This window comes from Amblyraja radiata, chromosome 2 (assembly GCF_010909765.2).
Source record: "Amblyraja radiata isolate CabotCenter1 chromosome 2, sAmbRad1.1.pri, whole genome shotgun sequence".
Taxonomy (NCBI): Eukaryota; Metazoa; Chordata; class Chondrichthyes; order Rajiformes; family Rajidae; genus Amblyraja; species Amblyraja radiata.
The window spans coordinates 29,599,460-29,616,588 of record NC_045957.1 but is presented as its reverse complement, the minus strand read 5'-3'; the positions used below and the strand labels follow the sequence as shown (position 1 = coordinate 29,616,588).

At 45.0% G+C, this 17,129-nt stretch overlaps 1 protein-coding gene across 5 annotated transcripts in view; it reads right to left on the bottom strand.

The window, feature by feature from the left end:
• Window positions 1–17,129, bottom strand: part of dpp6 (dipeptidyl peptidase like 6) — a 1,023,588-nt gene that overhangs the window by 104,134 nt on the left and 902,325 nt on the right. For all 5 annotated transcript variants that reach the window (XM_033044183.1, XM_033044163.1, XM_033044144.1 and 2 more), the window contains exon 8: window positions 12,575–12,695. In XM_033044183.1, the coding sequence (XP_032900074.1) occupies window positions 12,575–12,695 (121 nt within the window). The remainder of the gene's footprint in view (window positions 1–12,574; window positions 12,696–17,129) is intronic.

Below are 17,129 nucleotides of genomic sequence, written 5' to 3'. Positions count from 1 at the left end.
AGACTTTGCGCCCCACCCAAGGTTTCCGTGTGGTTCCCGGAGGTTGCAGGTGGTTGCTGGAGGTTGCAGATAGTGGAAGCAGGTAGGAAGACTGACAAAAACCTCTGGGAACCGCACGGAAACCTTGGATGGGGCACAAAGTCTTGACCAATGCTCTAGCAGAGGCAGAGTGTTTCTCCATGCAGCCGCAGTTTAGTTTAGTTCTTTAGTTTAGAGAAACAGCGTGGAAACAGGACCTTCAACCCATCAATACTGCGCCGACCTGATCAATGATCACCCATAGACTAACTCTCTCCTACACTCTAGAGACAATTTACAGAAGTCAATTAACCTACAAACCTGCCCGTCTTTGGAAAATGGGTGGAAACTGGAGCACCCAGAGTAAACCCACGCGATCACAGGGAGAACGTACAAACTCCCTACAGACAGCACCCGTAGTCAGGATCGAAAGCCGGGTTTCTGGCGCTGTAAGGCAAGGACTCTACTACTGTGCCACCGTTCCATCCCGAACAATGCTTCAGCAGAGGCAGAGTGTTTCTCCATGTGGTCCCAGACTGTATGTGGTCCCACATTGCATACATCAGCATTAATCTGCTGCTGAAAGACAAGGAGGACCAATGACTCCAGTAAATTACACCGCTGTGCACAGGGGAAGCTGACTTTATAATATCACCTTCAAACTCAGCTCGGCCCAAAATAGGAGAGTCGATCAAAGCGAGATGATTAACTGAGGTTTTTATAAGTTTCTGTGTGAAGTACACATTCTTTCTACTTTGGTGCCTCTTTACTGCACTAATGTGACATCTCCATTTTTCTTGTCATTGATTTTCAATGGCCCCTTTGAAGGCGATTGCCAGTTAATCTTTCAGGATGTTTCTGTGCTGTGACCTTACTCAAGTTCCTTAGCAAAATGAAGAGAGAATAAAATAAAGAGTTGCAATGTTGCAGGAGCTGCAAGAAGTTGCAGCACTGAGGCCCTCATCATTGAACACCTTAACCTAGCTGTTCACTCATCTCAAGGGAGATGAGTTTTGTAGGTTGAGCTGGTACTTGAGAAGGTGGTGGTGAGATGCCTTCTTAAACCACAGGAGCTCAGTTTAGCTTAGCAATGTGGAAACGGGCCCTTCGACCCAGCGAGTCCAAACTGACCAGTAATCACCCATTCACTAGTTCTATCCTACACACTAGGGACAATTTATCTAAGCCAATTGACATACAAACCTGCCATGTCTTTGGAATGTGGGAGGAAACCGGAACACCCGGAGATAACCCACACGGTCGCAGGGTGAACGTACAGATCACATACAGAGATTGGTGGGTTAATTAGCCACTATAAATTGGCCCTGGTGTAGGTGGTTGGAGGGATCTCAGGTGGGGGAATTTGCCATGAAGGTGAGGAGAATGGAATTGGGATCAGTACAGATGGCTACTTGAGGGTTAGCATGGACTCAATGGGCCGAAGGGCCTGTCTCTGAGATGTATGACTCCATAGAGTCCTTCTCATTCTAAGTTCACATTCAGTACTCAGTGCCAGGCGGAAACCCGCTGTGTTTATGTTAATATATTTGCTTCACGTTGTTTGGGCAACGATTACTTCATACAAACCCTAACGCATGATTACTTTCCTGTCACCTCTAATGTTAGATTTCCATCACGGATGGGAGAGTTCATTAGTCAATTACCTATTTTGATATGCAGTCTTTGCATTAGTATTTATACATTCAAACTCCAGCAAAGAGAAGTAATAAAAACGGAATAATTACTTGCTTAATTCACACAGCGCATCGGCATTACGGATTAATTGATACATTTTTACACAGCCTAATCTGTCAGACTTCTGATCCAGATATAATTCTCACATCTTTCACTCCTCTGAAAATGCTTGCGTAAATTTTCGATTTTCAGTAATAGACGAATGGTTGCATGATATTCCCGTGAAAATATGGGAGGCACAATGGCTGGTTGAGCTGCTGCCTTACAGCGCTGGACACCTGGCTTCAACCCCAACCTCGGGTGCTGTCTGTGTGGAGTTTGCACATTCTCCCTGTGAACGACTGGGTTTTCTCCGGGTGCTCCGGTTTCCACCGACATCACAAAGGCGTGCTGGTAAGTAGGTTGATTGGCCCTCTGTAAATTGCCCCTAGTGTGTAGGGGTTGGACGAGAAAGTGGGATTACATAGAACTGGTGTGAACGGGTGAGTGATGGTCGGTGTTGGCCGAAGGGCCTGTTTCCATGTTGTCTCTCTAAACTAACCTAAATTAAACTAAACCAAGCCTTCAGATATAGTACTGGAAGCAAATACCCAGGATTGTTTTTGAAGAGATACAATTGCATTTGTGAAATGAAAGAGCATGGAAAAGGAAGATGTATCCATTAGGGAGCATCTTTTGCAAGCTTTGGACCTATAGGCCACTGAATTGTACTTCAGGTGTAGATCTGTTTGTGGGGTCTTAATGACATCCCAAGCTGGGGCGAAACTTGGGTTGTCATTAAGAGGGCTGATCCGTGGGCGATTGCTGCTGGGACGCAAGTCGGGGCTTGATCAACCCCGGCTGGGTCGCCTGGGCGAGGGTGTCTGATGTTGTGAGACCCGAAACACCCGATGACCCCAGGTCACATCACCGAGGATGCGTCCCAGCCCATCTAGAAGAGGTATCTTTCACACTTGCATTGCGTTCCAATCTTTCTTAAGAGTTTTGCTGTGGCAAGTGCCTTATGTGGGACCCCTGCCCACCTAATTTAGTTACATTTAGTTTAGTTTAGAGGTACTGTGTGGAGACAGGCCCTTTGGCCCACTGAGTGCGTACACTAGTTCTCTCCAACACAATAGGGACAATTTGCAGAGGTCAATTAATCTACAAACCTGTACGTCTTTGGAGTGTGGGAGGAAACCAGAGCACCCGGAGAAAACCCATGCAGTCACAGGGAGAGCGTACAAACTCTGTACGGACAGCACCTGTAGTCAGGATTGAACGCGGGTCTCTGTTACTGTAAGGCAGCAATTCTACCACTGTACCACCGTGCCATCCTCATGGATTGATGTGCAGGAGTCAAACTATTTCAATGCAAAGTGCAGCATCTAGAATACTCTCATATTTGACCTTGCTAACGGAACACCAGATGACCTCCTGATGAGAGGAAAGAACATTCTAACGATTCTAAGTGTTTCTCCCATTCATAGAGTTGTGCAGCATGGAAACAGGCCCTTCTGCCCATTTTGTCCATGTCAACCAAGATGCCTATCCAAGCTAATAGCATTTTTTGCATTTGGCCTACATCCCTAGCAATATTTTTAATCTATGTACCTGTTCAAATGATTTTTAAATGTTGCAATTGTACCAGCCTCTACCACCTCCTCTGGCACCTCGTTCCATATATCCTCTGTGTGTAAAAGTTACCCCTCAGGTCCTTTTAAAATTGATTGATTATACCTTTAATAATCCTTTACAGGAAATTACAGTGCCACGACAGCTTCAAGACAGACATAACACCACACATTTCCTCAAATGGCTTCCATACTTAACAAGTTAAAATACAAGTTAAAATACAAGTTAAAATACAATTAATTAAAAATAGTGCAGTTATTTATGCGCATTATATAACCTTATAGCAGCTGGTAAACAGGACTTCCTATGTCTCTCAGTTTTGCACATTGGTGCAATCAGTCTCTGACTGAAGATGCTGCTCTTGATCACCTTCAGGGCATGGAGTGGGTGAGTGGGGTTGGTCATTATTGAACCCAGTTTGTTCAGAGTTCTGGCCTCTGCCACCTGCTGGACCGTTCGTTGCTCAGCCCCGACCACTGAGCCGGCCTTCCTGATCAGCTTGTCCAGTCTGTTTTTGTCCGCTATGCGGGCGCCATCTCCCCAACAGGCCACAGCAAAAAACAGAGCACTGGCCACCACTGAATGGTAGACACTGCACAGTAGGGGTTGGCAGATGTTAAATGACCTCAGCCTCCTTAAAAAATACAGTCGGCTTTGTCCCTTTGTCCCTTTGTCCCTTGACAAAATCTTTCCCTTCCAACCATAAATCTATGCTCTCTAGTGTTAGACTACCCTACTTTAGGGAAATGAAATGGCTATCAACCCTCTTTATACCCTCCTAATTTAATAACCCTCAATAAGTTCACTTTTCTGCTTCGCTTGCTCTGGGGAAAACAGTTCCAATCTTTTTATTTTTCCCCCACAACTCAAGCCCACCAATCCCAGCATCATCCTTGTGAATCTTTTCTGAACCGTATCTGTCTGAATGGCATCCTTCCTTCAGAATGTCGATCAGAACTCCACACAATCCTCCAAGTGCGGTCTCACCAAGGTTTATTTTCCACAACAAGGAACTCCCAGTTTACCAAGTACTGCATTAATCCAAACTGCTATTCATGCAGTTTGCAAACATTGACCATCAGATTACAACATGGCCAGCTGTCTCCGTGACACATTCGAACCCCCGCAGCGACCAGCGTTCATGGAAGTCCCCGTGGCCACCGCATGTTCCCTCTCCATTGTCTTGAGTTAAATTCTATCTGTCATTCCTTTGGCCACTTCCTGATTGCTTTTGTTATTCCTTGATGGTACAGTCTTGAACGTTTGGGTAGAAATGTAATTATTCAGACCTTAAGCCTGGTGAAATTCCGAAGATGTATCAGTGCACAAATTGAACATGCAGAATACAAAGTGCTTTAGTGCTTTTCATTCCCTTGGCTGCACTTTTGCTAATAAAAGAACACAATATATTCCTACACGGATGTAGGCTGACAAGATGTGTTTGAAGCACAGAACTCATACAAACAGAAGGGTTTCGGCCCGAAACGTCGCCTATTTCCTTCGCTCCATAGATGCTGCTGCACCCGCTGAGTTTCCCCAGCAATTTTGTGTACCAGCAAAACACAAGGTGCTGGAGGGAATGAGCTGGCACCATTTCAGGTCAAGATCCTTCTTCAGACTGCTTTTAGAAGGATGAGGGGGCACCTCATTGAAACTTACTGACTAGTGAAAGGCTTGGATAGGGTGGATGTGGAGAGGATGATTCCACTAGTGGCAGAGTCCAGGACTACAGGTCATAGTCTCAGAATTAAAGGACTTTCCATTAGGAAGATGAGGAGGAATTTCTTTCGTCAGAGGTTTGTGAATCTGTGGAATTCTTAGCCACAGTAGGCTGTGGAGGCCATGTCAGTGGATATTGTTAATGCAGAGATAGATAGATTCTTGATTCGTACAGGTGTCAGGGGTTATGGGGAGAAGGCAGGATTATGGGGTTAAGGGGCTGTCCCACTGCGGCGACCTAATCTGCGAGTTTAGAAGAGTTTGCCCTCGACTCAAACTCGCAGCATGGTCGACACGTGGTCCTAGGAGGTCCTATGAGGTCACTGGAACTCTCCTTCATGCTCGAGGGAAGTTCCCGCATACTCGCGGCCTCAGTTTGGTCGTGGGAAAATTTTCAGCATGTTGAAAAATTTTCCGCGAGTAAAATTTGGTCGGCATGGTTCTTTTTAACTCGTAGTGTAGTGGAGGGGGGTCGCTATTTAGTTACAGGCAGTCGAGGGCAGCCGTAGGCAATCTCCTTCACTGACCGGGCACTGTGATTGGCTCGTTAGAGTTTTCAGGACCAAGGAAAGCCGACCGGTAGGTAAAATGCCCGCTAAACTTTATTATACTTCTTAAGAGTGTCCCCACTCCTTCTTCCCCACCTTCTCCCCCACCTTCTCCTCCCCCTCTCTCCCCCTCCCTCCCTCTCTCCCTCTCTCTCCCTCTCTCCCCCCCCCTCTCTCCCCCTCTCCCTCTCCCTCTCTCCCTCTCTCCCTCTCTCCCTCTCTCCCTCTCTCCCTCTCTCCCTCTCTCCCTCTCTCCCTCTCTCCCTCTCTCCCTCTCCCCCTCTCTCCCTCTCTCTCCCCCTCTCTCTCCCTCTCTCCCCCTCTCTCCCCCCCCCCCCCCCCCTCCGCGCTCTCTAAAGGACTTACCATACACTGTACAGCCGTCTTTTACCTTCCTCTTCATTGTGGGTGTGAATTTCAGACAGCGCTCCCCCGCTTTCCCTGGCCCCCGCCTTTGCGATGTGTTTGTGTGTGTGTGTGTGTGCGGTCGTTCGATCCAGCTCGCGGTTTCAACGCTGATGGTCGATCCAGCTCGAGGTTTTCCAGGCGAGTGCCCTCGAGCTTGAAGGTCGAAGACACTCTTCTGAACTCGTGCATTAGGTCTCCGCAGTGGGAGACCTAATGAGGGAGAGATAGATAAGCCAAGATTGAATGGCAGAGTAGACTTGATGGGCCAAATGGCCTAATTCTGCTCCCATCAGCTATGACTTCATGACCTTATTACTGATAGAAGGGTCCCAACATGAAACGTCACCTACCCGTTCCCTCCACAGGTGCTGCCTGACCTGTTGAGTTCCTCCAGCACTTTGCGTTTTGCTCAGGATTCCAGCATCTGCAGTTTAGTTTGTTATAGAGATACAGTGCAGAAACATCCCCTTCAGCCAACCGAGTCTGCTCCGACCAGCGATCCCCGCACAATAACACTATCCCACATTCTTTATGTCGTCGTGCAAACAGAAGCCTGTTTCTGCGAAACCAAAGCTGAGAGCTCTTTTAACCATTCCTCAGTAATGGATTCAGTTGTCGTGATCGATGGGAGGTGAATGATTACATTTGTTTTTCGTTGTTTAAGTTGGTAGTGCAGTGGACATGACCCTTAAAGCTGCATTAAACTCCACATCAACTGTCTACAGCTTGAACGAACAATGCAATTGTTGCATTCAGTTTGATCCGTAGGGTTTGAGGTTGCATTATTGAAGGTGTGTGGTTTAATGCAGACACTGCTATTCCAGGCTGGTTTTCCAGGCAGAATTTCAACTCAGTGCGAGGCATGCTTGGAAAACCAAGTCTTTGCTTCCTTTACTTGTTTATATTCACTGGATCACAATTTTTCTTGCGAGAAAAGAAATCGCCAATCGATCGCTCTGCGGGCGCTTGTGACCAAGAACCCACCAGAAATAATAAAAGCTCGTATGTGTACAGAGCTTTGCAGAGCATCTCATCAGCTGTATGGCAAAGCTGCGAGACTTTATAAGTAATCATAAATCATTGATAATACTGCCTGCAAACCCAGTCCCCTACCTGTATCTGTTGCTGCCACAGATAGACACAATGTGCTGGAGTAACTCAGTGGGCAGGCTGCAACACTGGAGAAAAAAGGTGCTTGATATTTCGGGTCAGAACCCTTCTTCAGACACTGCCCGGTCCATCAAATTTCTTACGGGATTGGACAGGCTAGATGCAGGAAAAAAATTCCCGATGATGGGGGAGTCCAGAACCAGGGGTCACATTTAGGACTGAGATGAGGAAAAACTTTTTCACCCACAGAGTTGTGAATCTGTGGAATTCTCTTCCACAGAAGGCCGTGGAGAACAATTCACTGGATGTTTTCAAGAGAGAGCTAGATATAGCTCCTTGGGGCTAACGGAATCAAGGGATATGGGGAAAAGAAAGACCAGGGTACTGATTTTGGATGACCAGCCATGATCATATTGAATGGCGGAGCTAGCTCGAAGGGCAGAATGGCCTACTCCGAACACCTACTTTCTATGTTTGTCACGGGCAATGAACTCCCCAACATCTAGGGGATCTATAGGGTGCAATGCCTCAGAGAGACCCTCACTATGAGGCAATGCCTCATTAGAGATCCACACCACCCTGGCCTCGCTCACATTTTCCTCCACCCATCGGGAAAAAGGTACAGAAGTCTGGAAGCCATTACCACCAGCTTGTTCCCAACAACCATCAGGCTCTTGAGCACTACACGCCACTAAGCTCAACAATGAACTTCTATGGACTACCTTTGGTTGTGCTAAAGGATTCTTATGTTTAATTTTTGCACTAATATTGGGTTATCAATTTATTGATTTTATTTTGTTTAGTACATATTATCGATTTTCTGGAGAAAAAGGTTGGGTGACGTTTTGGGTTGGAACCCAACAGGGTTCCGTGCAAGTCGCAAGGGTCCCGACCTGAAATGTCACCCATCCTTTTTCTCCAGAGATGCTGCCTGACCTGCTGAGTCACTCGAGCACTTGGTGTCTATTGTCAGAATAAACCAGCATCTGCAGATCCTTTCTACACTCTATTGCTGCCAGGTCTGGCACAGTTGAGGTGAGTCAAAAATCAGGAGAGTGTTTAAATGTCATATGCACCGACAATGCACCGAGCAGATGCTCAAGAAAGGATCTGCAGATGCTGGTTTATCTGTGTCGAAACAAGGAACTGCAGACTTTGGATTACAAACGACACAGGGTTCTGGAGTAGCTCAGAGAGACAGGCAATCTTCAGAAACATAGAAACATAGAAAATAGGTGCAGGAATAGGCCATTCGGCCCTTCGAGCCTGCACCGCCATTCAATATGATCATGGCTGATCATCCAGCTCAGTATCCTGTACCTGCATTCTCTCCATACCCTCTGATCCCTTTAGCCACAAGGGCCACCTCTTAAATATAGCCAATGAACTGGCCTCATCTACCTTCTGTGGCAGAGAATTCCAGAGATTCACCACTCTCTGTGTGAAAAATGTTTTTCTCATCTCGGTCCTAAAAGATTTCCCCCTTATCCTTAAACTGTGACCCCTTGTTCTGGACTTCCCCAACATCGGGAACAATCTTCCTGCATCTAGCCTGTCCAACCCCTTAAGAATTTTGTAAGTTTCTTCAAGAAGGGTCCTGACCTATAATGGCGCCTATCCATGTTCCCCAGATATGCTGCCTGACCCACAGAGTTACTCCAGGACTTTGTGTCTTCCAATTAAACTCTTACTTGCAGCAGCATAACAGGCCTGTTAACACAGTACTCATAGATAACATAATAAACAAACAAAAATAAAGCACAATAAATTAAAAAATGCCAATATTAATGTAAAACAAAACAGAACAAATGTCGACAGTTCCAAGTGTAACCAAGACTGCTCATAGTTCAATGGTTGGTTGGTGTTTGCATTGGTCGTTGGGAAGAAACTTGGAGGTCACTGTTTTCAGAATCATATATGTTCTTCCTGATGGAATGAAATGGCGATCCGGCTGCCTTATTGAGGCAGGACCTCCTATAGATCCCTTCGATGGGGAAAGCATCAGAGCCGGTCGGTTCAGGATTGCAGAACTTACTTGACTTTCACTTCAGCAAGAACGTTTGAAGGTAGTCAACATTTTAGCCCATCAATCCACTCTGGCTCTGTAAACCAATCCCCTTTTCACCACTCCACCACTTTATTTCTCTCAGGTTCCAAATCAAATCACTTTTGAAATGACTGGTCCTCGACTCTCTCACAGGGTATTGAGTTAGAGAGGCATAGTCATAGAGTCATGCAGCGTGGAAACAGGCTCTTTGGCCCAACTTGCCCACACTGGTCAACATGTCCCACCTGCCTGAATTACATAGAAACATAGAAAATAGGTGCAGGAGTAGGTCATTCGGCCCTTCGAGCCTGCACCGCCATTCAATATGATCATGGCTGATCATCCAACTCAGTATCCTGCACCTGCCTTCTCTCCATACCCCCCTGATACCTTTAACCACAAGGGCCACATCTAACTCCCTCTTAAATATAGACAATGAACTGGCCTCAACTACCCTCTGTGGCAGAGAATTCCAGAGATTCACCACTGTGTGAAAAAAAAATTTCTCATCTCGGTCCTAAAAGATTTCCCCCTTATCCTTAAACTGTGACCCGTTGTTCTGGATTAGACCCATATCCCTCTACACCTGCCCTTTCTATGAACCTGTCTAAATGTTTCTTAAATGTTGCAATACTACCTGCGTCCACTACCTCCAGTAGCTCATTCCATGCACCCATCACCTTTTGTGTAAAAAAGTTACCTCTCAGGTTCCTATTAAATCTTTCCCCCCTCACCTTAAACCTATATCCCCTGGTGTAGGAAGGAACTGCGGATGCCGGTTTACACCGAAGATGGACACAAAATGCTGGAGTAACTCAGGAGGACAGGCAGCATCTCTGTTGATGCTGAGATGGGTCAAAACCCTTCTTCAGACTTAGAGTCAGGGGAGAGGGAGACACAGAGATAAGGAAGTATAAGGTGTGAGAACAAGACATCAAAGGGGATGTCTGAGCCTTTCATTATTTGTTAGGTTTCAATAAAGTCCCCCCTCACCTTTCTAAACTCGAGTGAGTACAAGCCCAGGACCATCAAATGCTCCTCATATGTTGTTAACCCTATCATCCCAGGATCATTCTTGTAAACCTTCTCCAACACCAGCACAACACTTCCTCAGATATGGGGCCCAAAACTGCTCACACTATTCCAAATGTCGCCTGACCTGTGCCTTATAAAGCACCAGCATTACATCCTTGCTTTTATGTTCGAATCCTCTCAAAATGAATGCTAACACTGCATTAGCCTTCCTTACTACCGACTCAACCTGCAAGTTAACCCTTTGGGAATCCTACACCAGCACACCCAACTCTCTTTGCACCTCTGATTTATGAATCCTTTTCCCATTTAGAAAATAGTCTATGCCTTTATTCCTTCTGCATTCTTCCAAAGATACTAAATGTTGTGATCTGATGGAAGCAATCCTCCAGTTGTGGCCTAATCAGAGCTTTATAAAGGTTCAAACTAACTTCCTTCCGGTTGTATCCAATGCTTCAATATATGAAACCCAAGATCAATTGCTCATTGCTAACCTCACTCTATTTTTCTTGCTGCCTTCATAGATCCGTGAATGTGAATTCCCTGACCACACAGTCCCTGCACACCTTTTAGATCTGTGCCCTTGTTTACATTGCCTTTTCCCATTCCCTTTTCAAAAATGCATCAGTCCTTTCTCCTCTACATTCAATTCTATCTGTCACCGTCTGTACGTTTGCTAGTCCGTCTGTGTCTCATTATCCTGTCCTCGCTATTAATCACACCAACAAGTTTGATATCATCGCCACAGTGTGAAACGGTGCTCTGTTTTCCAAATATTCAACTCATTTATATATGTCAAAGAAAAAGCAACAGCAGAAATCCTTGACATTCATGCAAGAGGGCGGATAGAGACTCCACTCAGTGTCTCTTCTGAAAGGTAACATCTTTGACGTAGTGATTTTGCGCACACGTTTCTGGAGCAAGAAGATCCCAGGACCTTCTGATTCAAAGACAAGAGTGATACCATCTGAACTGACACGTCATCTACTGCCATCTACTGAGGTAAGACACAAAATGCTAGAGTAACTCAGCGGATCAGGCAGTATCGCTAGAGAGAACATGGATGGGTGTGTTTTCAGGTCGGGTCCCTTCTTCATCCACTGAGGCAAATCGGGAGGACCATGCACGCTCATTATTTCCAAGTAATTAGTCTAGATACGATTCAATGACCTTATCACCAGGTTTCCTTATAACCAGAATCAATACCAAATTAAATTAAGGTGCTTCTTCATCTACTTATTCCATCTTCATGCACTTCACATCAGCCTGGTAAAAAGGGAACTCATGACCAAGCCACAAGCTGAGGTTTGGTCACCTTGTTATAGTAAAGTTCTTGTTTAGCTGGAAAGAGTGCAAAGTTTACGAGGGTATTGCCAGGACCTGAGGATCTGAGCTATAGGGAGAGGTTGAGCAGGCTAGGACTTTATTCCTTGGAGCGCAGGAGGATGAGGGGTGATCTTATTGAAGTGTATAAGATCAGAAGAGCAATAGATAGGGTAAATGCAGTCTTTTATCCAGAGTAGGGCAATCAAGAGCCAGAGGACATAAGTGTAAGGCGAGGGGGGTGGATGTTTGGAACAAGCTGTCTGTACAAAATTTGTACATTCTCCCTGTGATGGCGCAAGTTTTCTCCGGGTGATCCGGTTCCCTTCCACATTTCAAAGACGCACAGGTTTGTAGGTTAATTGGCTTCTGTAATTCATCCCTAGTTTGTAGGTTAAACCAGTGTATGGGTGATCGTTAGTCATCATGGACTTGGTGAGCCAAAGTGGCTGTTTCCACGCTGTATCTCTAAACTAAATCCCTCAGCCTCCAGAGCTTCTAGGAACAAAGTTCCAGCCTACCCATCCTCTCCCCTTTTGCTCCGCACCTCATGTCCTGGCAACATCGTCGTAAATCTTCTCTGCACTCTTCCCAGCTGAATGACATCCTTGCCATAGCAGGGTGATCAACACTGAACACAATACTCCAAGTGTCTTGTATGACTGCAACATAACGTCCCAACTTCTGTACTCAAAACCCTGACTGCTTCATTACAATTAACAATGGATGCTGGCATCACCAAGTGGCTAATAGAATGCAGGTCTGAGTGGGTAGCTTACTATTACACAGAGTAAATGAATGGGAGAATCAAGATATTATAAACAGTTCAATAAAGACAGGCAGGTTACATCAAACAGAATGTCCACAGACCTCCACATGAGTGCACAGAGCAGATGTAAGCTATCTCAACCGTTCTGTGTGATGTGAAGTTATACATTGTGCATTATCACAGTTCAGCAGTCCTGATGCGCTCAGTCGCTTGCATTGGAGATTATAACTTGTGGGCAGCACAGATGGATCGTCAGTGACAGCGATTCATTGAATGGTCATCGTGCCCTACCTTCATACAGCCAGTCACTCAGGCCATTGAAAATCAGCCCTTCCTTCCCAGTTGCTACCAGACGTATAGCTCGGCTGTTGACGTTCAGCTGATAGAAGATGTTGTTCTCGAAAATGAAGATCTGTTCAACGAGGAATAAAATGGTGGGATTAGGCCAAGAAAGAAAATCAGGATAACTGAATTCAAGATAATGAGAACTCCAACTGCAGCTGGGATCTGGTGTAACACTTAGAATTAGTCTAAGGTCAATGTTACACCTGATCCTAGCTGCGGTTAGATGTATTATATATCATTGTGTGTCTGTAATGGGGCACTTTGTGTTTTTGCTCATGATTCCAGCAACTGCAGTTCCTTGCGTCTATTTTGAAATCCCTCCTATATACAAAGATATGAGTTAGAAGTAGGAATAGCCTCATTGGCCTCAAGCAAAGAAGAGATAAGACTTTTTTTTAACCTTCCATCACAGTGAGGAGGTGCCTGAGGCAGGAAACATGTTCCCGATGCTGGGGGAGTCCAGAACCAGGGGCCACAGTTGAAGACTAAGGGGTAAGCCATTTAGAACGGAGACGAGGAAGCACTTCTTAACACAGAGAGTTGTGAGTCTGTGGAATTCTCTGCCTCAGAGACGGTGGAGGCAGGTTCTCTGGATACTTTCAAGAGAGAGATAGATAGACTCTTAAAGATAGCAGAGTCAAGGAATATGGGGATAAGGCAGGAACGGGGTACTGATTAGGGATGATCAGCCATGATCACATTGAATGGCTCGAAGGGCCGTATGGCCTACTCCTACACCTATTGTCTATTGTCATGTTTATGTTAAATTTATGTAATTGTGTGTCTTGTTTGATTTTTATTGTTATGACTGTATGGTAACCACATTTCGTTCACATTTTCTTTTTCTGAATGACAAATGAATTCAATTCAATTCAATTTAATTAGATTATTCCACTTTTTAAATGTTTTTATATTTTGATTGCAATCTCAAAAATCCTGTCACTTTTCACCTCCTTCAATATCAAGTATACCTCTACTTTAAAATATTTAACAAAATTTGAATATTGGGCAGCACAGTGGTGCAGTGGTAAAGTTGCTGCCCCACGACACCAGAGAACCAGGTTCGATCCTGACTACGGGCGCTGTCTGTATAGAGTTTGCACGTTCTCCCTCTGATCACATATGTTTTATCCTGGCGCTCCAGTTTCCTCCCGCATTCCAAAGACGTGCAGATTTGTAGGTAAATTGGCTTCTGTAAAATTGTCCCTTGGGTGTAGGATAGAACTAATGTACTGGGATAGGAAGGTACACAAAATTGCTGGAGGAACTCAGCGGGTGCAGCAGCATCTATGGGGCGAAGGAAATAGGCGACGTTTCGGGCCGAAACCCTTCTTCAGACTGCAGTACTGGGATAGCTCGGTCCGGACTCAGTCGGCCAAAGGACCTGTTTCCACGCTGTATTTTTAAAACTAAAACTTCCAGCAGCCTGATCGTCTGAAGAAGGGTTCCAACTGGTTATGTTGTCTGTCCACTTCCCCCCCCAACAAATCCTGCCTGGTCTGTTGAGTTATTTCAGCACTTTGTTTTGACCACTTGAGCAAAGACAGAGATGAGGAAGGTACAGAACACTGAATCTCCATGATCCCATGACTTTGTTTCAGCAGGAGTTGAAGCTTCAGGCTAGCTTACAGAAACATCTGCCAATCTCCCATCAATACATTACCTTCAACACCAGAGGACCCAACATACTTGACCACTGCTATGCCACCATCGGGAATGCCTGTTCTATCTTCCACCCACTCACTGGAACACCTGACTACCTGGGTGTGCTTCTTCTTCCTGCATACTGACAGAGACTAAAGACTGCAACATTTTCGAAGAGGACTATGATGTACTTGTCAAGGGGGGGGCAGACCAAGGTTTATGGAACAACTTTGAATCGGTGAACTGGCCCATAGAGTCACAGAGACATACGGACAGAACCAGGCCATTTGGCCCAACTTCCCCATACCGACCCAAGATACCGACCTTAAAGGGATACACATCTGCTCCAAACTAAGAAGGTAATTATTTAAATGGCAACCGCTGTTCATTTATTATAAACATTTTGGTGCCAATTCCTGGTCAGTTACGTATTATCCAGGTGATATAGATGGTGGGGGAATCACTGCTATACTTTAATAGAATCATTGAGTTATACAGCACAGAAACAGGCCCTTCGGCCCAACTTGCCCATGCCGACCAACATGCCCCATCTCCACTAGTCCCATCTGCCCTCGTTTAGCACATATCCCTTTCAATTCAAGAGTTCTGAATTTGCCAATGACTCAATTAGTCTTTAGCTCAACGTGAACAAAGCCAAGGAAAAAATTGTTGACTTCTCAAAAGGGAAAGTTGGGACCCCATGCACCTGTTTTCATTGAGGCAATTGGTGATGAAGAGAATTAGCTGCTTCAAATCCCTGGGCATTAACATGGGCCCAGCACATGGATGTAATCATAGAAGACCCACCAGCCCGCTACTTAGAAGTTCAAAAAGATTTGGCACGTCTCTGAATATGCTTAAGAAACGTCCACAGATGCAGTGTAGAAAGTATCTGCTTCTTGGCCTAGTATGACAGTTTCAATGCAAAGTCATGTAAGAGGCTGCATAGAATGGTGGACTCAGCTCAGCTCTCCTCTCCATTGAAAGCATCCACATGAGACGCCGCCTCAAAAATGCCGCATCGTTCATCAAGGATCTCCACCATGTAGACTACATCCTCTTCTCACTGTTACCGTTGAGCAGGAGGTACCACAACATCAGATTCAGGCACTACTACTTTCCTACAGTCATCAGGTTCTGGAAACAATCTGTACAATCTTAATGTAGAAACAAAGAACTGCAGATACTGGTTTATACCAATGATAAAGTGTTGTTTAGAAGATAGACACAAGGTGATGGAGTAACACCGCGGGTCCAGCAGCATTTGTGTTCAATTTTTATCGTGTATTGTGTGTCCTTTCTCATTGTACCGCTGCTGACAAATTCATTTCACTTGCACTTTATGTGCAATATGACGAATAAAACTGATTGATTGATTGATTGATTGATTGATTGATTGATTGATCTCTGGAGGAAAAGGATACATGACATTTTGGTTCGGGACACATCTTAAGGGTTTGAAAAAGGGTCCCGACTCCAAATGTCATCTATACTTTCCTCCAGAGATGTTGCCTGACCTGCTGAGTTACTCCAGCACTTTGTATCTATCTTCTGCACAACCCTAATCCTAGCTCAGCAACAGAACACTATAGACCACCTCTCACACTAGCAGAGGCATGTTTCTAATTGTGTATCTTTGCAATGATGTCTTATTTTTCTGCACAATCTTTTCTTTTTACCATCTTGTAGAATCTATGTATATATAATTCATATTTTTGTGTGCTGTTTGAGTCTATGCGTCTGTGATGCTGCTGCAAGCAAGATTTTTATTGTACCGATATCTCACTGTACTTGTGCACATGACAATAAACCCGATTTGAGTTGACTTGCTTCATTGGCGATGTCTGGTATGGTCCTTGATAAGCCGAGTCCTGCAGGCTTGACGATAGGTGAGGGTTTGTTTATGTATAATGGCAGTGGAAAAATTAAATATAATGCATCCGGAGCTAGCAAAGCATAGAATGCAAAGAGGATAAAAGGTTGTAGACAAGAGTCTGGATGGATCAGAAACCTTGAATACAGGAGGGAAGTTCCACAGACAAGGGTGGGTACTCCTGACCAAGGAAAAGGGCACAGAGGCAACGATGGTGCAAAGGAGAACATAACATCATCAGGCTGAGGACATTGGAGCTTGAAGCGTTTAGTTTAGTTTAGAGATGCAGCGTAGAAACAGACCCTTTGGCCCACCATGTCGGCGCTGACCAGCAATCACCTGTATATTAGTCCTATCCTACATACTATGGACAATTTACAGAAGCCTATTAACCTACAAACCTGTACGTCTTAGGAATGTTGGAGGAAACTGGAGCAACCCCACGAGGTCACAGCGATAAAATACAAACTCCGTACAGACAGTACCCGTAGTCAGGATCGAACCCGGGTCTCTGGCGATGTAAGGCAGCAACTCTGCTGCTGCGCCACTGGGCCACATGGACGGATGAAAGTAAGGGCTTTGTTGAGGACGGATTGTTCAAGGTTAAAGGGAGAAAGATCAGAAGAAACATTGATAAGACAGGGGTAGACGTGGAAAGAGAGGAAGTGAGAATTGATGGGGAGTTTGCATTTTAACTAAGACCGATTTGGTTCACTTAAATAAAATAAAGGAGAAATCCATTTATAGCATCATAGAACTGGCTGCTGCTATATAACTAAGTAAGTAGCTTATCAGATATTGATAGCATTAAGAGCATCGGAGAAGGAATGACTCCATTATGTCTGATTCTGTTACAGACTGTGAATAATCTAATCTGTTGTGGGCGCTATCCAATTCATTTAATCGTCTGAGAGAAAACAAAATGAATGTTTTCTTTACAATCTCTATCATGCTGTCCTGCATCATTCAACCACACTCGGTTGA